The sequence below is a fragment of the Gobio gobio genome (genome assembly GCF_949357685.1).
Source record: "Gobio gobio genome assembly, chromosome: 9".
Taxonomy (NCBI): domain Eukaryota; kingdom Metazoa; phylum Chordata; class Actinopteri; order Cypriniformes; family Gobionidae; genus Gobio; species Gobio gobio.
In genome coordinates, this window is record NC_137115.1 from 41143303 (window position 1) to 41166709 (window position 23407).

At 38.7% G+C, this 23407-nt stretch overlaps 2 protein-coding genes across 2 annotated transcripts in view; both read left to right on the forward strand.

Moving 5' to 3' along the window:
- Positions 1 to 23407, forward strand: part of LOC307131743 (uncharacterized protein) — a 676237-nt gene that overhangs the window by 380167 nt on the left and 272663 nt on the right. The gene's annotated exons all lie outside the window — the stretch shown is intronic.
- Positions 19027 to 20874, forward strand: LOC307132024 (SCAN domain-containing protein 3-like; the record flags this gene model as incomplete). The annotated part of the gene is made up of 1 exon (XM_079826158.1): positions 19027 to 20874. The coding sequence occupies one exon, from the start codon at positions 19027 to 19029 to the stop codon at positions 20872 to 20874; it is 1848 nt and encodes a 615-aa protein (XP_079682284.1).

The window sequence follows — 23407 nt, forward strand, 5'->3', positions numbered from 1 at the left end:
TCTGCTAATTATTCTACACACATGGCATTAAAATGAGCATATAATGATGAATATAAAAATGACATCATCTAAATAATTTTTTTTTTTTTATTTGTAATAGAAAATAACCATGTTGAATACATGCCAAAATGTAGCTGTAAAGAAGGGGCATGCGGCAGGGTGGTGGCAGGATTTATATTTTTTACTCACTTGTCACGACTTTCTTGAGCAAAACATCTTATGATATATTTTAATAAACCCTTTGAGAAATCGAGCCTCGAGTGTGAGGGTAAGACGCAGCACTCGGAGGTTGGGGAATTGCACTGGTAAATGAAAAACAATTTCATCTTTGAAGGGAGGTCGAAATTATATTAAAAAAGCTACTTGAAATCTTTGAAATGCCACCCACTTGTACGGTAACCAGGTTCAAGGTACTTTTAACATTTCCCTTCACGATGCAGTGAGAGCACAACTGAGGCTAAATCAAAAGAAACACTCCTCTTCCAATAAGTGGCTTTAATAGAAAAAGACTCATTCACTGAGCAGAACAGTGTGAAAATTGAATCACCAGTGAGATGTAAAAAAAAACAAAACACAAGTGCTTTTGTGAGTGTGGATATAATCTGTAGACGGGCAAAACCCGACGCTGCAGTTTCATATATCTTATTATCTGCTTGGTGTGATAGTGGATTTGTCTTTACATATATACATAGAAGACCTATGTTTCATGCTGGGGTTTCTCCTTCAATGTTTTCCACCCAAGTAGAGTAAAGCAGCATTATGAGAAAGATGAATATTATCCTTGGATGATCTCTGAAAGTCAATGGACTGAAATATTATCCATTCTGCCATAATGAACAAAGCCTTTGTCTTCGGCATCACTGTAATAACCACATTCTCTGTCATTCGTCTTTTGTTTACGCCTGGATAAGACTAATTGAAATTGGATGGTTGTGAAGATGTTCATATTCTGTGAACATATTTCATTAGTGTGTGTGTTTGTCTGAGTAATTTCATGTTACATACATTCAGGCCTCATGCAGTGATTCGTCATTTGTTAGTTCTCCCTGAATGAGCAGTCCTCTGATTCATGCCTGGCAAAAAATAGTACAGTTTTAGCTTCCAAAGTTCACTAAACAGACAAAAAGATAAAATTAAAAAAAGGATATGTCATTTTTAAAACACTTAAAAAAATACATTCATTTCTTGTCTTTTTATATCTCCCACCGCACACTGAATTCTTCAAGAGTTTTTACAGACTATTTGTGGGAGTTTATTATGCACCTACCAGCAGATGGCAGTCTAACACATGTTTAGCCTGAAGACATAAAGAGCCTGAAACGAACTCAAAATGAAACCCTTCAACACAGCACAAGAAAGTTGTGATGTCCCTGACATTCAGCATACTCAGCACCTGTGCTGTCTGCCATTCTAATCACTAAGCATGAATTTATCCCTTGTGGTCCTGAGGGAGCGCCTGGTGTTTGTCTCTCATTAAAGCCTCCCTAGTGATTGGAAATGAGAGGCCACACGCTCTGCCAACCTCTTCTGCCTTGCGTAGAGAGGGGATCCCAGGGGCGATTGCGTTTTTCAAATATCACTTCATCAGTATTCATCTGCCAATCCGCCATACTGGTCAATCAACTCGGTGTATGTGGCTTCAATGACAACCTGAATCTCTTGACGCAGTCTATACGTATAGCCTATAAGTGAATAATTTCATTCATTAGTTTGGTATATGTTACCCTGACAATGACTCAACCTGAGAATCCATTTTGTCTCAAAATATAATACATTTAAATAAGGGGTGTAACGGTACACAAAACTGGCGGTTCAGTACGGACCTCGGTTTTGAAGTCACGGTTCGGTAGACTTACCGTGTGGCCTACGGGTTCGGTACAGCCGTTTTACAAAATTGCTTTTTATTTATTTTTATTAAACAGTGGTTTACTGGGGGAAAAAAGTGTCTGTCCTTAAATGAATTAAATTATAACTAAAAGTTTATTGGAGATATTGCTGTAAACTATATAGGGAGCCCTTACTTATACATTATAATATTAAAGGTTAACAACAGAGCCCAAACTAGCCTAAATTCAGTTTGGATGTAATAATCAACTCTCAAATAACAGTACGCAAACATGTAAACTTCACATTAGGCAGTTTTTGCAATAACTTCTAAATCTAATTATAAAAGTTTTTTCTCCAATTCGTTGTTGAAATATAATAATTTATACACAGTGTCTGTCATTTTCATGACAGGTTTATTTAAACATAGGCCTACATGAAATAACCAAGACATCATTAACAAGTTAAGTAGAATATAATGAATATAGGCTAATATAGTGCATATATTTAGTAAAAGAGTTGATTTCTCTAGTAAATACAATTCTGTGGACACTGAATGACTGCCTGAGGTAAATGTGATGCTATGACATTGTTTACAAGCTGTTATGAGGTCTTTCCGCCATTGAAACACTCATTGAGTTTGAGTGATTACACCACATAAGATATGTGACAGTGAGTTGTAATGTATCCTCAACATACCTTCAGATGTTCATTATTCTTTAAGAAAAGATGATCGATCGCGTTTACAGATGATCGCGCGCGGCCTCTTGAACTGTGATCAGCGATGCCACATACTGATCACAGCGTCAAAACGGCATTTATCGTTTGAATTTCGTGATAAAATGGACTGAAAACTTAATGTTCGTGTGGGAAGTCGGACTGAAGTGTGTTCCGCGCTTAAAACAAGCCTACCGTTAACTGTTAAAGATTGCATTCGGAAACCATTCGGTAGCCTACACGCGTGCACCAAACCAAAAGCCCTGTACCGAAACGGTTCGGTATGAATACGTGTACCGTTACACCCCTAATTTAAATATATTATTACGAAAAAATATATATTACCATTCAAATGTTTGCAAGGCCGCATTGATTGGATCAAAAATACAGTAAGAAGAGTAATACTACTATGAACATTATTACATTTTAATAATTTAAATATATATATATATATATATATATATATATATATATATATATATTTTGGTATGCAATATTTTCTGTGATGGTAAATCTGAATTTTCAGCAGTGTCACATGATATTTCAGAAATCATTCTAATATGTTGATTCGGAGCTCAAGAAACAAGAGCTGAAGTGTTGAAATCATTTGAGCTTAATATTTTTGTGGAAATCATGATCATTTTTTTTTAGGATTCAATGATAAACAGAAAGTTCAAAAGAACAGACTGATAGATTTTTTAAATATTTTTTGTAACAATGTTAAAGGGATAGGATAGACCACCCAAAAATGAAAATTGTCATTAATTACTCCAAACCCTTAAAACTTTCGTTCATCTTTTCGTTATTTTTGACGAAATCTGAGAGCTTTCTGTACTCTCCTTTGACAGCTACGCAACTACCATTTTGATGCTTCAAAAAGTTCATAAAGAGATCGTAAAACGAATTCATATGAATGGAAATTTTCTGAAGCGACACGATCACTTTATATAATGAACACACTTAATTTAGGCTTTTATATAGGCTATAAACATTGATAAGGGAACATAAACTCAACTGAACCAGCTTGACACGTGAGAACAAACCTCATTGGTTCTTGAAGAAGCTCAAACGTGCTGTGTAACACAAGAATGAACCTCATTGGTTCTCGCACGTCAAGCGAACATGCTTGAGCTTCCGTCTACCACGACTGATGTTTGCGTTGATGAATGTTTTATGTACAACATCACAACTATGTCTATGAACAACAGCAGAACTGATATCTTTATATTATTTTTTATGTAATAGCCTACATTGTGATACTTTGCTTGTTACATGTGCAACATTTCAGCCATAAATAAATTATAAATGTTAGCTAGATTATGTTTAGATTATGTCTAGCCATTTATGTTTATGCTGACATCTATCGCATGTCATTGGGTCCTTCTCGAACAGAAGGCTCATCCTATGAGGCTGTGTCCTTAGTTTAGTCCTTCGAAGGCTTTTAGGCTACTGTCCTCCAGCATTAAATGCTAGATTGAGACGGTCTAGTAAAAATCTTTATGTTAACTGGCTTTCAATGAATACAACCGTCTGTGGTCTCCCTGTGACTTACATTATTGGCAGTTATATGTTTAATTTACACAAAAACAAAAGATAACATGCATGCCTTGCCTTCATCTTCAAAAATGTTAATTTGTCTTTCATTTCATAATGAACTCGGACAAGTTCGGTGCCAACACATTTTCCTGCAGTTCTTTTTTTGGTGAATTGAAATGTGTGCAAAGGACTGTGGGTGATTTAAAGGTGAGAAGGATACACTTGAAGCATCCTTCAAAATGAGCTGAATGAAGGATGCAAAATGAAGGCAGCCTTTCAAGGATCCTTCAAGGAATTGAGACAGCCTTTAGCGGTGCTTGATGACGTGGCAGCCGAGACCTTTCTAGGATATGTATAGTATATATAGTTTGAGAATCGTGTATTGAGTTGGCTCACGTGATTTATGTTTCATGCTTTAGAACTTCCATTAAAGCTGCAGTCCGAATATGTGTTAGTTTTTAGGGAGCGAAGGAAGGATTTTGTGATTGAGACAGCCCTCAAAATGGCCAACTCCCTGATCAGTGCCCTGACTACTGAACTAGGGAGCTGTTTGAGACATGTGAAGCAACGCAATGTACGCTGGTAGGTCACATGATAATAACAACATGGCGAATGTAGTATGTCTGGATTACATTTACATTTAATAATTTAGCAGACGCTTTTATCCAAAGCAACTTACAAATACAACAATAGAAGGAATCAAACCAACAATAGGGAACAATATTTTGAAATATATAAATATATAAACAAACCTCATTGGTTCTTGTGGGAAGCTCAAAAGTGCTAAGTAACACACAAGAGTGAACCTTATGCTTATGAAAATATGCTTCAGCTTCCGTTTATCATAACTGTGTGCGACTTAAAGCCTAAATTAAATCTGTTCATGTGATCATGTCTTTTCAGAAAATTTGGACTAAACCACTCAATTAATATGGATTAATTTTACAACCCCAAATCAGAAAAAGTTGGGACAGTATGGAAAACGCAAAAAAAAAGAAAAAAGAAGTGACTTCTAAATTTACTTTGACTTGTATTTCATTGCAGACAATATGAAAAAAAATATTTCATGTTTTGTCTGGTCAACTTCATGTCATTTGTAAATATGCATCCTTTCCTGTCATTCAGACCTGCAACACATTTTTAAAAAAGTTGGGACAGTAAAGCATTTACCACTTTGTAATGTTGCCATTCCTTTTCACAACACTTAAAGGGGGGGGGGGGGGAGGCACTCAGTTTCAGTCAGTCTCATGTCAATCTTGAGTACCTATAGAGTAGCATTGCATCCTGCATATCTCCGAAAAGTCTTTATTTTTATTATAATTATAAAAGGAAGATGCGCTGTTCCGAGTCTTTCCGAAAAAAGCCGTGCGGCTGGGGGCGTATCGTGTGGGCGGAGCTAAAGAATGTCGAGCGCGCGCCGCTGTTACTGTGTTGAGTGCGTCTGAAAGCTGCGTCATCACTAAAAGCGGGAAAAAACTTTATTCAACATAAAAAATGGCTTTTAATCGGATACAGCCATACATCTATGATCCGGAATCAGACCCAGAGGCTGAAGTTGAACAGGAGCAGCAGCAAAAACGACTAGAGCAGGACATCTCTATGTGGTATAAGTTACACTAACTATATAATATGCTTAGCGGCTTGTGTTATTTACACATTTATACTTTAATTATATCGTGTGTGTGTGTGTGTGTGTGGTGTGTGTGTGTGTGTGTGTGTGTGTGTGTGTGTGTGTGTGTGTGTGTGTGTGTTTACGCGTGGTTTGTGTAGACATGAATTGTAGTAAGCGGACTGGTTTTGCGCGTCAGGCTAGTGTTTACATAGAAAGACATGGAATAGTAGCGCATTTGAATGAAGAAGCATGCTTATTTAGTTCAACATATTTCCCCATTCTTTGTGTATTGTTGTTTGGAGTGCTTTTACAATACACAAACATACACATATAGTGGCCAGCTAAACAAATGTACACACTATACATCGCATGCTCCATTGATCAATACGTGGTCATGTTTGGGCTACTTGATGGGCATAGGCAAAAACATACATTTGAAGCAGTCTTACTCACTGCCTGCGGTTCCAACGTTGGGACCTTTATCGTTGGGACCGCTCCATCCTTCAGTATTAGGCGATTTGAAAATCCGGAAAAGCAAATTCCATCCACTTTTGCCTTAACGCGGGGTTATTTGGCTACGAGCCAGCGCTTTGATGGGCGTAGCCTATTGCTCTCTCTCTCTCTCTCTCTCTCTCTCTCTCTCTCTCTCTCTCTCTCTCTCTCTCTCTCTCTCTCTCTCTCTCTCTCTCTCTCTCCTCTCTCTCTCTCTCTCTCTCCTCTCTCTCTCTCTCTCTCTCTCTCTCTCTTTCTCTCTCTCTCTCTTCTCTCTCTCTCTCTCTCTCTCTCTCTCTCTCGTGTAGAATTGTCCGTACGGCCCATACAAGGAAATTCCGCCCTGTTGACGTCAAGCGGACCCATGATCGAAAAAAACTTTCCCAAACTTATGACTAACAGGAAGTACTAATTTGGGCAAAGAAATACTCCCATCAAACTGTGTCCATGTTTAGCATGGGAATCCAAGTCTTTAACAGTGAAAAAAGATCAGTATGCATGAAACAGCATTTCACCCCCCCTTTAAAAGACGTTTAGGGACTGAAGACACCAAGTGATGAAGTGTTTCAGGTGTAATTTTGTCCCATTCTTCCTGCAAACAAGTCTTAAGGTGGGCAACAGTACAGGGTCTTCGTTGTCACACATTCTCTATTGGAGACAGGTCGGGACTGCAGGCAGGCCAGTCAAGTACCCGTACCCTCTTCCTCCGCAGCCAGGACTTTGTAATGTGCGCAGAATGTGGTTTTGCTGAAATATGAAATATGCATGGACGTCCCTGGAAAAGATGTCTTCTTGAAGGCAGCATATTATGCTCCAAAATCTCTATGTACTTTTCAGCATTAATGGTGCCTTCACAGAAGTGCAAGTTACCTTTGCCAAGGGCACTGACACAACCCCATACCATGACAGACCCTGGCTTTTGGACTTGTTGCTGGTAACAGTCTGGATGATCCTTTTCTTCTTTGGTCCGGAGCACACGGCGTCCATTCCTCCCAAAAAATACTGATTCATCTGACCACAGTACACGTTTCCACTGTGTGATGGTCCATCCCAGATGCCTCCGAGCCCAGAGAAGTCGACGGCGCTTCTGGACACTGTTAACATAGGGCTTCCTTTTGGCACAGTACAGTTTTAACTGGCATTTGTGGATGTAACTACTTATTGTGGTACTTGACAAAGGTTTGCCAAAGTAGTCCTGAGCCCATGTGGTGATATCGCTTATAGATGAATGACGATTCTTGATGCAGTGCCGCCTGAGGGATCGGAGATCACGGTTGTTCAGCTTAGGCTTGCGCCCTTGTCCTTTACGCACTGAAATTCCTCCAGATTCCTTGAATCTTTTAATTATGTTATGCACTGTTGAATGTGAAATATCCAAATCTCTTCCTATCTTTCTTTGAGGAACATTGTTTTTAAACTTTTCAATCATTTTCTCACGTATTTGTTGGCAAACTGGCGATCCTCGGCCCATCTTTGCTCCTAAAGGATTAGACCTTTCTTGGATGCTGCTTTTGTACCAAATCATAATTACAATCACCTGTTGACATCACCTGTTTCAAATCACATCATTATTTAACCATTTTACCTCATTACTAGCCCTAAATTGCTTCTGTCACAACTTTTTTTGAAATGTGTTGCAGGTCTGAATGACAGGAAAGGATGCATATTTACAAATGACATGAAGTTGACCGACAAAACATGAAATATGTTGTGTTCATATTGTCTGCAATGAAATACAAGTCAAAGTAAACTTAGAAATCACTTCTTTTTTTTTTTTTTTGCGTTTTCCATACTGTCCCAACTTTTTCTGATTTGGGGTTGTACAATCTCTTTATGAACTTTTTGTAGCATTAAAGTGGTAGGTGCGTAGCTGTCAATGGAGGGACAGAAATCGCTCAGATTTTAGTAAAAATATCTTAATTTTTGTTCCGATTAAGATGAATGAAAGTCTTACGGATTTGGAATGACATGAGGGTGAGTAAATGATGTTCATTTTTGGGTGAACTATGCCTTTAAACCTTTGAAATTACGATCAACAGGATTATTTAAGCCTGTTTTCGTGCTGCTGCACCGCTGACACAGAGAGAGCAGAGAGCAATCATGGAAGCGTATCCCCCTCCAGCCAGCTTGAAACAGCTCCATGAACAGTTTTTTTCAACTAAACATTATTGGGATAAAAGTTTAGGCTATAGTCTGGATGATGTTGCGGACTATTTGATCATAGGTCTATTTAATTTATCATCCAATCATTCATTCAAGAGATTTGTTCAAAAACTCTGGACGAAACAAGGCTTAATGTAAAGTGAATAACACTGATTATCTCCTCATCACGACACCTGTTAGTGGGTGGGATATATTGGGCAGCAAGTGAACACTATGTCCTCAAAGTTGATGTGTTAGAAGCAGGAAAAATGATCAAGCGTAAGGATTTGAGAGACTTTGGCCGCTGAAAGCGCCAACAGTGGGCATGTGAGCATCAGAACTGGACCACCGAGCAATGGAAGAAGGTGGCCTGGTCTGATGAATCCCATTTTCTTTTACATCACATGGATGGCTGGGTGCGTGTGTGTCGCTTACCTGGGGAACACATGGCACCAGGATGCACTATGGGAAAAAGACAAGCCGACGGAGGCAGTGTGATGCTTTGGGCACTGTTCTGCTGGGAAACCTTGGGTCCTGCCATCCATGTGGATGTTACTTTGACACGTACCACTTACCTAAGCATTGTTGCAGACCATGTACGCCCTTTCATGGAAACGGGTGTACATATTCTCTGGTGGCTGTGGCCTCTTCCAGCAGGATAATGCACCCTGCCACAAAGCAAAAATGGTTCAGGAATGGTTTGAGGTTCAGGAATATATATGTCCATAATCATAAATTAACAACGATTTGAGACATTTATAATGCATTATAAGGCAGGATTGGGAAATGTTTTCTTATTTTAAAGACGGAGCATCTCATCCAGTGTGCAAAGTTCTGCAACTTTAGGTAAGCCCAGCTAGCACCCCCCAACCTGTAGTTCTTTAACCCACCATATAGCTATAAAAAAAATGAATAGACTGTTTCTGTTCTGGGCTCTGACTCATTGGTCATTCCAGTGCTAAAAAATATGCAATCCAACAATATAAACCCTACATAAGCTGCACTGCTTTTATACAACAGTTTAATAAACAAGAGGTTAATTAACTTATAATTTATGCACATTATAGTTAAGCTACATTGCCATGAAAGAAAATAGTCCCAAACAAACAAACAAACCTGACTTCACCATTGCGGATCTTGATTCATTCAAAAAAGCTTCATTCCTGAATGAGTCAAAGTTTTTGAAAGAATCTATTTAATGACTCATTCATACAGATTGTGTTATTCATTTGTCGCCACCTACTGGCATAATGTTGAAACCTTCATAAACAGTTTTTGAAAATACCCACCTCTGATGCACAGACTGACACGAGTGATACACACAGAAAAAAAGGCGTTTGGAAAGCCGCTCACCTTAAAATCGAGGCTCGGATTTAACTTTTGTAAAATGCTTGATGCAATAATAGCCTACTCCAGAGGCTGTAATTCCAGCTGCCCAACATTTTAATTCTTTGTGTACAGGAACTTGAACATTCCACACGTTCCAGGAAGCCTTTCAAGCCTATAGTATTTACTCAACTTCCTAAATGATAGTTCTTTTTTACTAATGATTAACCATTTACTGGTGCTAGGTGTTTGCCATTTTAAAGAGAAATGGAGCATTAAGGCCGTCTTGTAGGTGATCTTTGCCTGATGTTTGTTCATGTTTAATCCACAAGAACAGACTTATTTTACTCTCTGAACTGACCAATACCTCTGCAATTTATCTGTGGATGACTCAGCATTCCCCCCTCCAAAAAAATCCCCCACAGACCACAACCAATTAACATGGGCCAGTCCAAGAGTGACTAAACACTCAGCAGGCTGTTTCATCTAAATATCCTGGATGTTTTACGTAGGTTCCATAACGAACCAAATCAATTTAAGAACAGTGAGACAGGGGAGTCAGAGTGCACGCTATTCACATAATTGCTCCTGCTCGAAATAGCTTATGAATCTCCCCGCAGAGATATATATGTTGAGCTTGGTTGATTTAATGGGTATTGCACACTGAGTCATTGAATTGTCTGCCGTCTGTATTTTAAAGCTTTGTCTTCCTGATCCTTGGATCGGGTTTAACAGCTTTGGCCCATAGGCTTATATAGCATTACAAAGGAAGGAAAAAGATTTAGTAAGTGCCACATAACCACCCAGCCATCAAACTGTGAGCAATATATATAAATAAAATATGAAAAGCAATGTATGAATATGATTGACCTTTTGAGAAGATTCATGACTCCAGTCTACCCCTATTCACTGTCACAACATTAACCTTATCCACGATGCTGATAATTGACTCCAGACTACTGCATCAGTCACCCCTGCATGCTTTTCTATCATTCTGTTGTATACTGCATTCCGGCACTGTGAAGCCCTGTGAATACTTTACGGATGGACTGTATGGGTCAAAATTATCGATTTTTCTTTTATGCCAAATATCATAGTAGTAGGGATGCAACAATACAGTTAGTCCACGGTTCAATACATACCTCGGTTTTTAACCACAGTTTTCGGTTCGGTTCGTTTTTTTGCTATTCTATTCTTAGGCAACAGGAACAGCAAGAGGTTAAGGAGAAAAAATACTATTTTTTATTGCAATACTCTTTCTTTATTTTACTTAAAATAATTGAAAAACCTTACTTAAACTTTAAACTTTACTTTTAAAAAAAAGTAACACATTGTACACATTCCTATTGTATTGTATAATAAAAAATAAATATATATAAAGATTTACACTGGCAGCTCAGAGCTGTACAGCAGCATTTAAGTATGAAATTGAATGAATAAATGTAAAAATAATACACTACATAGACTTCACTATAAAATATACATTGATTCTTATTAAAGCTACTGTATTAGTTTTTCAGTCAAGAGCAGCGAGTGATTTTCTCTTTGTCTTTTGTTGTTGTATTAACATTAAAGGGATAGTCCGTTCAAAAATGAAAATTCTGTCATCGAGAAATGAATACAGGTTTGGAACAATATTAGAGTGAGTAAATAATGACATAATTTTAGAGGTGAACTGTCATTTTAAGGACAGCATGTTCACTAGGCTGCCTGCTATCAATGTAAGACCTCCGTGCATCTAATAGACACACGCGGTTTTACTTTCACTTTAGACATATCCAACTGTGTTTATGTTAACCTTGTGTGTATTTGACAGTATTAGCGCAGTTAGACGACGACTTAGTTCAGTAATCACATGTTTGACAGGCGTTTAGTGCACGCGCTCGGAAAAGCGCATGTTAAAACCGCGCATGCGAATGAACCGGCAAGGCTTTAAAACGCAGGCAAATAATGAACGTTCGTGATTGTGAATAACTATAGTGTTCCGTGACTATAACTTTACCACTAACGTGTGATGTGAATTAGGGCTGCAACGACGCGTCGACGTCGTCGATGACGTCGACTACGAAAATACGTCGACGTGCGTGAAATGCGTCGACGCGTCGGCGGCACATTATTTACGTTCTAGAATGGAACAGAAGATCTAGAATAATGGCAGCTTCTGCTCCCGGGCATAGTGAAAATTATCATTTATCATATAAAGCCAGATCGCGACATTCAAGTGTGGGAGTACTTTAAACAGAAGCCGAGTAAAACTGTGCTTTGTTCGCTCTGTTCGCTTTGTTGCGCGTGGAGAGCGGGAGCTTTCACACTGCCAATCAGTGTTGCCAAGTCCGCTTTTTTCCGCGGAATTGGGCTACTTCTACACTGTTGCCGCGGGCTGTGTCTCATGTCCGCGGGTTGAAGCAAAAAAACACACATATTCAACCCCCCGAACGCGATGTTTACCAGAGAACCTCCCCGAAACGCGATTGGGCTTGTTTTGGGCTTGTTTTGAGTAACGAATGGGTGGGTTTTGTTGTGTAAACCTGGCAACCCTTCCAGTGTTCTCTCGCGCAGCTGAACCGTGGCGCGTGTATTGCAACAGACGGTCACATTTTCCGGGGTTCTTCTCCGACCCCAGTACGTCTCGTGCTTTTATTTATTATGGGCTGCATATATCTCCTGTTAATGCGACCTGGTTCCCCTCTGTCCCAAACACATGTGCATAAAACATGCTGTATATAGGTAGTTTACATGATTAAAGTAACATTAAAGTTAAGATATGCCTCTAGCTTTAATCATTTAAATGTGTCTTTGAAGTTTGGGCAAAAACTTCTGGCAGCTTTAGTCGTTGTTTATGCACATGTATCTTCAAAATAGACGACTAGTTATACTATATTAAAACTATGCTGAAAGCTCCTGTATGTGAACCTTTTGCAGATAAATACAAGTGCATTTTCGTTTACTATTGACACAAATCAATAAGTAAATCATACTCAACTACTAGCCTATAGTAAACAACTTTTCCTAATTAGGCCTACTCTGTATACATTTTATGATGAATAGTATCATTATATATTATGTTTAAAAAGCTTCTTGTGTTCATATATTTCATTATAAAATGGCATACTATGTACACTACCCTTCCTGAAATACAATTAATATTGTCATCATTCATTGATTTCATGTTAAAATAATATACAAATTCACTACCCTCTTTGAAATACAATAATCAGTAAAAAAGAATCATAAGATTAATCTGGAAAATAATCGTTAGATTAGTCGACTAATCGAAAAAATAATCGTTAGATTAGTCGACAGAAAAAATAATCGTTAGTTGCAGCTCTAATGTGAATGTATGTTGCGTTGTTCAATATTGGAATGGAGGAAAATGGTAGAATTTGCAGAAAAATAATTAATTCAATGCAAAACCGAAAAACCGCAATTCACAAGCGCGTATTGAACCGTGAATGCCGTACCGAACGGTTCAATATTATATTGAGAATTGTGGCATCCCTACATAGTAGTAATATTGAGTAAAGATCATGTTCCATGAAGATATTTTGTAAATTTCCTACCGTGAATATAATTATTTTTATTATTAGTTCTAATATGTATTGCTAAGGACTTCAATTGGACAACTTCAAAGGGTGATTTTCTCAATATTTCGATTTTTTTGCACCCTCAGATTTAGGGCTGGGCAATTTTATCGATTCTGCGATATAAATCGATATTTTTTCTCCCAAGAAAGTATCGATTTTTAAGCCACGAGTATCGATACATAAGTCCCATTCAAATCCCTGTGTTTACCCCCATTTGCGTTGCAGGAAGAGCGATTTGGTCAGCCAGCCGCTAGTATCGCTGTAGAGCAAATTACCCGTACTACTAACTTTACACAGACGCCGACGTCTATCTCTTCTTGTTTACGGAGTCAGAGCGAGGAGATAAAAAAAAATGGCGGCGAATATAAATCCAGCGCCTTCATGCTTAAAAGCAGATGTGTGGGAGCACTTTGGGTTTAAAAAGAAGAAGGAAAGCGACGACTTAGACTCAGGGGTCAACAACATGAGTCGCCCGCAAGGACCACACGAGTTGCCCGCGGGTCTGTTCTAAAAATAGCTCACCATAGCAGCAGCGTTCAGTCGCTTCCGTGTTCATTTAAGCGCAGGGCTCCAGACTGAAGCCGAATATATACTAGTGTCTATAAATAATAAAATGCAAAATACTATTTAAATATTACTCCTGCATGTTCTGCGTCTGTGTGGATGACGAGCGTCGCGCGCACACTCGCTCTTGTAGTCTCTGCCGACACGAACGCATAAACCGTCACTTGTGACGTGACTTGTACCGTTTCATTTGAGAAAACTGGCTGCGTCTCATTCTGCTCCTGGTTCAGTAGTCAGGGCACTGATCAGGACATGAGTCAATGGGCTGATCCCTGATCTGATCCCTGACTGAACTTGGGAGCTGAATGACTGAGACGCGCACCCACTGTCATATCATCATGAACACAGACACTGGTAATCACGGCAACCCGTCAAAATAAAAGTTCGGTTTAACGTGAAGAGATTGACTACAGATTGTAGCCTACAGTAAATTTAGCTACGTCTCTATGTAATAATAATACGTCTCTACTAATAATAATAATTATGAAATAAATAATACTAATTATATAATTATTAATGGTTGCTTATTTTTCACTTGATCTTTCATTTATAAACAATGTTTACTTTTAAACAGCATACAGCCTTTACATGTTTATGTATTATTTACTTATGATTATCATCATATAGAATAAAACATTTATTTAAAAAAAAAAATAGTGGTATTGTACCGACTACTGGAACTACTACTATACTCTTTCAGGTGTAAAACAGTTTGGATAGTTGTTAATATGGGAATTATGATGCATTATTTAAGAGTTTTAAGTATTATATAACATGATTAGCTCTCTTTGACTTTCTTTTTTAAAAAGTAGCTCTCAAATGAAAAAAGGTTGGAGACCCTTGACTTAGACAAAGCATCGCGGTTGGTTTGCAAGCTGTGGGACACAAACGTGAAATACTCTGGAAATACTACCAAATGTCAGTGTCAAGCTAAAAAAGCTGTCAAAGAAACTGTTCAGAACAGGCCACTTGCTGCAATTTTTAAAACTCCATTGTTAATTGCAATACTGGACTTTATTTACTTTTCAAAGGCTTGTAAGCTACAGTTTGCACAATAAATGGAACTAATTTTCTCAACACATCTTTGATTCATTTTGTCCAGCATTTTCAAGCTGTAGACTCTCTGTCCCGTCAGAGACATATATTGTGTAATTGATGATTTTAGTTTTCAGTTCAGTTAATTCAATCCAAGTAAATGAAACACTCACAAGATGTCACTAAAATCACTCTGTCCCCTTTAAATCTTTCAGAAAATGATGTAAGTGTATCGAATTATATCGAATCGTATCGTTGGCTGAATATCGTGATATATATTGTATCGTGAGCTGAATATCGTGTATCGTATCGTATCGTGAGATTAGTGTATCGCTACAGCCCTACTCAGATTCCAGATTTTCAAATAGTTGTATCTCGGCCAAATAATGTCCTATCGTAACAGACCATACACCAATGGAAAGCTTATTTATTCAGCTTTGCAACAGTTGAACCCCTGTCAACAGTTGCAACAGTTGAACCCCTGTCGATCACTGGTTCAGAGAGAGCGAGAGGGTCTGGGACGCAGCTCACCATCAACTTCAAAGGGCAGTTGCGCAGACGTAAGTTGACAGCGGACCTTCGTAGAGCTGCAACACCCTCTTACCAACCAGGCCAGAAGGTCTGGCTGTCAACACGGGACATCAGAATGCGCCTGTCCTGCAAGAAGCTCAGTCCCAGATGTATTGGCCCCTTTACCATCACTAAACAGATCGACTCTGTCACGTATCAACTTCAACATCCCTCTCACTACAGAATTCCCCCTTCATTCCATGCATCACTATTGAAACCCTGTCACTCTTCTGTTTCCTAAGAGCCTGGCCCAACAAAGGATCTGCGAGGTCTGAGAGTCCTTCAGGTGCTTTTTGGCAAACTCGAGGCGGGCTGTCATGTGTCATCTGGCCACTCTACCATACAGGCCTGATTGGTGGAGTGCTGCAGAGATGGATGTTCTTCTGGAAGGGTTTCCTCTCTCCACAGAGAAACGCTAGAGCTCTGTCAGAGTGACCATCGGGTTCTTGGTCACCTCTCTGACTAAGGCCCTTCTCCCCCGATCGCTCAGTTTGGCCGGGCGGACAGCTCTAGAAAGAGTCCGGGTTGTTCCAAACTTCTTCCATTTACGGATGATGGAGGCCACTGTGCTCATTGGGACCTTTAATGCTGCAGAAAGTTTTCTGTACCCTTCCCCAGATCTGTGCCTCAATACAATACATTTTTTTCTTCACCAGCCTCATAGAAGGCGGCAAGCCAAGCTAACGTTTTCATTCTGTAAGGATTCAAGTACTTCAGCAGGGCTTTCTCTTTTTCTCTGCATTTAAATATTTACCTTTAGGGAAGCAGGAGCACCCAACATTTTTTTTTGTTCCCAAAACAGAATGTGAAAATGAGAAAAGTGAAAACCTAAAAAGAATGCTCTTAGAATATTAGGAATTGGTTCCCAAAAGCAGTGAGCAGCCTAAATGGAGCATCTATATGCGGTCTGTTACATGTCTGCTATTTTGTTTTTTCATGCTTTCCTATGCTGGAGAGAGCTGTAAGTGTTTCCCGTGGGTAATGAAGGAGCTGATCATCCCATTGTTGCCCTGGGCACACCCTGCCTCATATGCCAATGAGAGTGCCTATGTAATTATTGCTACCAATTACTGGCAGCTGAATTAGAAGAAGACAAGGTTATAAAAGCCACTTGAACTTGTGGTGTGAGGGGAGGGAATGCAGAATCAAGGCTGGTGAATTGAGTTGCTGGGGCAATTCCATGCTCTTTTATTATGTCCCATGCGTTATACTTATTTTTTTCATTCTGTCTACTTTGCAAACTCTGTAGCTTATGATATGTTTATTTTAACCACGCACAGACACATAAACACAACACTCACAGAAAACATTATGCATTCGTACATTTTCAAAGAACATAATTTAGTATAATTTATAAGCTGTTTTCCACACAGAGACACACACGCACAAATATATATAATTAGTAGGGCTGCACAAACGATTATTTTGATCATTGATTAATATGTTGATAATTTTTTCCATCAATCAAATTTGATTATTCATTCAATTATTTTTTATCCATTATTTTAAACAATGCTATTCCACATTCTGCCCAATGCTGTCCTCCAAACAATGTGTAATATAAAGCCTATGAAAACAAATAGTGAATGTATCTAGGCTATGCTGTAGGCTACATTAGCAAAATAGTGCTAAAATACAAACATTACATTATAAACCCAAAAACAACTGGTTGCTTACTATTTAAAAGCAGAAATAAATTAAACGACCAAATTATAATAAACAAAAAAGCACAAAATGTTAACTTGTACGAGGCATGTGATTGTGAACACATTCGCTAGTCTGAACCATATTTTTTTTATAGTCTATGGTAGGGTGACCACCATCAAACAAACCAAATGTGGGACAATTACTAAGTTTGTGTGGGACAATGTGGGACATGTTACCGACACTAAAACATAACCTGAAACTGTTACACAATATCTATCTAACTTAATAAAAACATATGTATTCTGCCTTTCAGATGATAAAAATACTTTGTTCTTTAGTCCCTTCCAGAAAACACCATTACATCACAATGTAACATTGTACATGTCATTTAAATTCAACATCACTGAGCCCAAAGGCAGCAGGCAGCAGATCTGACCAAGTCCAATAATGAACAAATAAATTATAAAGCAACATGAAATTAGTTCATTGACAGTCTTATATATTATATTATATATTAAAGGTCCCGTTCTTCGTGTTTTTTTGAAGCTTTGATTGTGTTTACAGTGTGCAATATAAAATGTGTTCATGTTTCGCGTGTAAAAAAACAGTATTTTTCACACAATTTACTTATCTGTATACCGCTGTTCTCACCGTCCTAAAAACGGCTGATGATTTCCTTGTGCTATGAAGTCCCTCCTTCAGAAATACGTAACGAGTTCTGATTGTGCAAGCGGTTCCTGTGCTGTGATTCGACCACAGCTTAGCGCACGTGAAAGCGGTTCCTGTGTTGTAATTTGACAGCAGCTTAGCGCACTTTGGAAAGGTCACGCCTCTTAACGGGGAGATGTATGAGTTCAATAATCTCTACAGCGTCCCTGGGAAAGCCAAACAAAGGTGATTTGACTCCTGGATGAAAATAACAGCGTCTCGATGACATGGCGATAAACACACTCAACGCAACAGTTCCTTTTCTCCACGCGACCGTCCGCTTCTCCACGTGGGACAGCAACAAGACCGCGCCCCCTTTTTCGCGTACTCTTGTGGGCGGAGGTTAGTCTGTTCTACTGCTCTACTGACGTAATTAAAGAAGGAAGTACCAGGATGTAGTCCAAGCCAGCCGTTCGCTGTAGGCTTTGAAAGGGAACTTCTGTTAAATAAAATATCTCGCTTGGCATTGAACTTTGAGCTTTATAATTTTACAGGTATTATTTATGCTCTAACAGCAACATTACACACTAACTAAAGTTTGAACAATGGAATCGCGAAGAAGGGGACCTTTAAGAATATAACCAATTTACCGAATTATCCATTTGTACATGGAACGAATCCGCTCCACATTTTGATTGACAGCCGTCACAACCTATAGCGACCGTGTTTACTCCTTTCTTTTCAACCATTGGATAGGATTTTAAAAACGGCTGTTGTTGTATTTGTGAAAGGCGGGATGTTACGTCTGACGAAGCGCTGTTAAATATGTCTAGGTGAAAAACGATGCCGCAAAAATAATAAATGAAACGCTTTCTTAAAAAGGCAAAAGAACGCATGCGTTATATGATAATAAATTAAAAACCAACAGACTGATGAAAATGCGGGACATTTTCTCAATATGCGGCGTGCGGGACAAGGGGTGAAAATGCTGTGCGGTACAACGCAAGGAGGGACGGGTGGTCACCCTAGTCCAGTGGTTCTCAAATGGGGGTACGCGTACCCCTGGGGGTACGTGAAGGCACTCCAGGGGGTACGTGAGATTTTAAAATATTCATATATTTAAAAAGTAGCATGCAAAAATCCTTTAAAATAATTTTTTTATAAATATTTCAGGAAAATATAAGTATAAGTTCATAAAATGAATTTTATATTCAGTAGGCTATTCAATTTCATTATCCTAAAAACCCATGAGTCACCCCCATACCAGGATGGTTTGACCCAACCTGTCAAATGCCGCCTGGCATCACCTGTCAATCACTTGGATCAAACATGAAGTCGTGGTTGAAGCGTAGCAGCAATTCTTTTGAAAACACGGAGGGACAAGTGGCAAAGAAGGCCAAACCAGAGCCGTCAAAATTCCGGCTGTATCTTGAAGAATATGTTTTAATTGGATTTACGTCCACAAGTTGCATCCCACCCAAGGCACTGTGTTTTTTCTGTGGGGAGAAATTAGCTAACAGTAGCATGAAGCCAGCACATCTGCAGCGGCATCTTAAGACAAAACATGGATGTCACGTTGGTAAGCCACCTGACTTTTTTAAGAGGAAACTGTCTGAATTCAGATCATCTCAAGACACGATGCTGAAGGCCTCCACAACATCAGCCAAAGCCCTGGAGGCCTCTTATGCAGTGTCTTTGCTCGTAGCTAAAGCCAAGAAGCCATTCACTATCGCTGAAGACCTGCTCCTTCCAGCGGCTGTAGTGCTGGCTGAGACTATGCTGGACAAAAACGCAGCGGAGAAATTAAAGACTGTGCCTTTGTCAAATGACACTATTTGCCGCAGAGTAGATAAAATGGGAACAGACATTGTCGAGCAAGTTGTGGGAAAACTTAGCGACTCCTTTTCACTCCAGCTGGATGAATCCACAGATGTCAGCGGAAATGCACAACTTGTTGCTTTTGTGAGGTATGTTGATACTGACGACATTTATGAGCACATACTATTCTGCAAAAGTTTGGAGGGGAAAACAACAGGAGAGGATATATTTAATATTGTCAATGCCGCTTTCTGTGAAAGCGGTTTGAGCTGGAAATCCTGCAGCAGCATCTGTACAGACGCGGCAGCATCAATGACAGGCAGCGCGAAAGGACTAATAGCGCGCATTAAAAAAGAAAACCCCGACGTGATGTGGACTCACTGTGTCATACACAGAGAGGCATTGGCGTCCAAGAAAATGAGCCCTGTATTGCATGACGTATTGAACAGCAGCATCAAAGTGATCAACTTCATTAAGTCAAGGCCACTTAATGCACGCCTGTTTCGCCGCCTCTGTGAAAATATGGGAGCAGAACACACACAACTGCTGCTGCACACAGAAGTACGCTGGCTCTCTCGAGGGAGAATACTCAACCGGCTGTTGGAATTAAGATCCGAAGTACACACCTTTCTGATTGAGCACAGATCTCCCCATGCCACCTTGTTCCAGGACACAGACTGGCTTGCAAAGCTGTGCTATCTGGCAGATATATTCAGCAAACTGAACGAACTGAATATGTCTCTGCAGGGCAAGGACACCAGCATTTTAAACCTGTATGACAAGGTGGGTGGTTTCCTGAAGAAAACAGAGCTGTGGAGAATGGCCTGTGAACAGGAGGATTTTACCTGCTTTCCTCAGCTGGATGATTTTCTCTCTAGTGAGGATGTGGACAGAGCTCCAGTCAAGTTGGTCATAGTGGGACATTTGACCAAGTTGATTCAGGATTTTCATTCCTACTTTCCTGACATGGAGGAGAAATCTGCACAGCTGGATTGGGTGAGAAACCCATTTCTCTTGTCCGAAGCAAACCGAAGCAAGCTCCCGGTCACCTATCAGGAAAAACTCTTGGAAGTGTCATCTGATCGTGGCCTCCAGATGAAGTTTGCCATGTCCACACTTTCACAGTTTTGGGTGTGTGTGAAGCAGGAGCACCCTGACCTGGGACAGAAAGCTTTGGAGCAGCTACTACCCTTTGCCTCCACATATTTATGTGAGGCCTCCTTCTCTGCAATGACTGTGATCAAAACAAAGCAGAGAAACAGACTGTGCCTGGAGAAGAGCTTGATCACAGCAATTGCCTCCCTGCCACCAAGAATGAAAAAGATCCTCAGTGAAGCACAAGCCCAAGTGTCTCACTAAAAGTGCAAAAACACTCAGTTAAGATGTCAGTCTTCTTTTTGATTCTTAAAAAGATATTTTAAGATGGATATTTTATTTATTTTTAGCAATTTCTGCTTTTATTTAAAATTAATGTTAATTAATTAATTAAAATTTTTATTTAAGTTAATAATTTATTTTTGAGAACAGATCTTTACTATGATACCAAAAGAGGACACTTTATGTTGATAATTATTTTTAGGTGCACAAATCTTTATTTATTTTAATTAAGTTAATTATTTCTTTCTTTTTTTAGTTATATCTTTTTATTTTCAAATAGTTCAATTGAGACCACTACAAATGAGAAGTGTTTTGCACATTTATGGAGTTTTAAATGGTTATATGGTCACTGTTTTCACTACATTAGTTTGAATCACTACATTTTAGTGATGATACATTTTTGCAATAAATTTAGTCATGGATTATTATCATTTAAAATGTTCAAAATAGTTTTTTTTTTTTTTAAATGTTTGAATTTTGTATGTGTTTATCTGTTCCAAAGTTGAATAAATCAGACACCGATGGCACAGTGCTCTGTTTTAAGTCTTTTTTTTAATTTGCGCTGGTTAGGGGGTACTTGGCTGAAAAAATATGTCACAAGGGGTACATCACTGAAAAAAGGTTGAGAACCACTGCCCTAGTCTATGGTCTGAACATAATCAGCCTATATTACGTATGGGCTATTTTATATATTGGGACTTCACTGTTACTGTTCTCATAAATATGATTAATTGTGTTACATGTAGTATTTTAAACCTACACTTAATTTCTCACAAAAAATATTTGAGCAAATGTCATTATGTCTTATGTTTGACGCGCATGCGCGTAACGGCGCTCGTTCATCGAAGTCAGTGAAGTTAAACAAGACTCTCTTGTTGTCAGAATATGCGAAATAAAAATTCTCACGGGACTTACTAACATTTACAGATAAGGATATAACCATAAAGTGCAAGCTATGCGCTGAGGAAAACGTGTCCGAGGCAAAACAGCACACCATCTGTCAAATAACAACAGGGAAAGACGCGGTAAACTCTTTTGATTGAAGCGCTTATTATAATTTATAAATATAAAGCATTCTGGTGTTTCGGGACAACTGGATAATGTACCTTTACCGGAGCAACTCACTCGGTGTCCTCCGATATTTTCCATACGTTTTGTCCACAGAAATGGGTTATTCAGTAATGTTACCATAACTGGCTAGTTTCCGAGAACAGCACGCAGGCGCGACTAATCGATAATTAAAATCGTTTTCGATTATTTTCATTATTGACATGAATCAATTTTTAGCTGTTGCAACTCTAATAATTATATATATATTTTTTAATAAAATCTGAGACCACAGTAAAAAAAAAAAAAAAAAACAAGACAAAAACTATTTAAACCTGGAAATTAGGTTAGGCTACATAATTAAAATTAAATAAAAAATAAAGAGACATTATGATGTGTAACGAAGAAAGTGCAGAATCTGAAATATATGTCTAGGTTGCTCATCACGTAAGTAAATTTGTCACATTGATCATGTAAAAGTTCAGATAATCTTGTTGTTTTGGAATGCTCTTTGGAACATTCAGTGTACCATAAAATAAGATATTATGAAATTCTTATAGTTTTCACTTGAATTATGCTGACATAATTTGTAATGGAATTTCACTGCTGGTCTATGACTTTTGGACCCTATACTTTTGCCATGGTGAAAGTAACTGTAACACAATATCATCATAACCATACCTAAAAACTTGAAACTGGGAGACCAAAGATATTTATTTTGACACATTTTTATGACCTTTTTTCTAACCAATGCTTTATTCATTCATACAGAATGTATCTGCCTGCGACAGCTTTAATGCCAAGCAATAAACAGAGGCCGATGCGAGTGATCTGAATCGGCACATCAAAGAGAAATGCATTGCTTATGCTCTCCCTGGAATGACAGAGGAAAATGGCTGAAGGTAAAGTTGGACAGATTTATAGAGTGTTTTTATTGGCCTGTTAGAAATCACTCAGGTCTTATTGAGGCTGATAATGAAGGGAAATATAAAACAGGCCGGCACTTTTTGTTGGCACCGCTCCTAGCCTTCCTCATTACTGAGGCGTTGTGATGGCATTTTGAAATCTCACAAACACTTTCATACACTGATGTTTCCTTCCAAAACCTGCAGAATTAAAGGCATTAAGATCCAAAAACTAGAATAAACATATGTAAACCAACCGCACAAATAGTCCACAAATACATATGTTTACATGCTGAACAATTGATGGGACTATTGTTGCTTCTAGTAAAATACAGTACACAATTCTTCCCATCAGATATACACTGATTTCCCTGACTCCATACTGGAAAGGAAATTCAACAGATGTCAATAATAAGTGGTCACTTTCTTTAGTTTACTCTAGCAATAAAAATACTCTTTTGTGCATTTGTAGAATTTCTATTCAAAACCATTTTCTTCTTCACTATAACAGAATATTACAGTGAACATGCTGTGTGCTTCACTCCGCGCGCTTTTGTATGCTG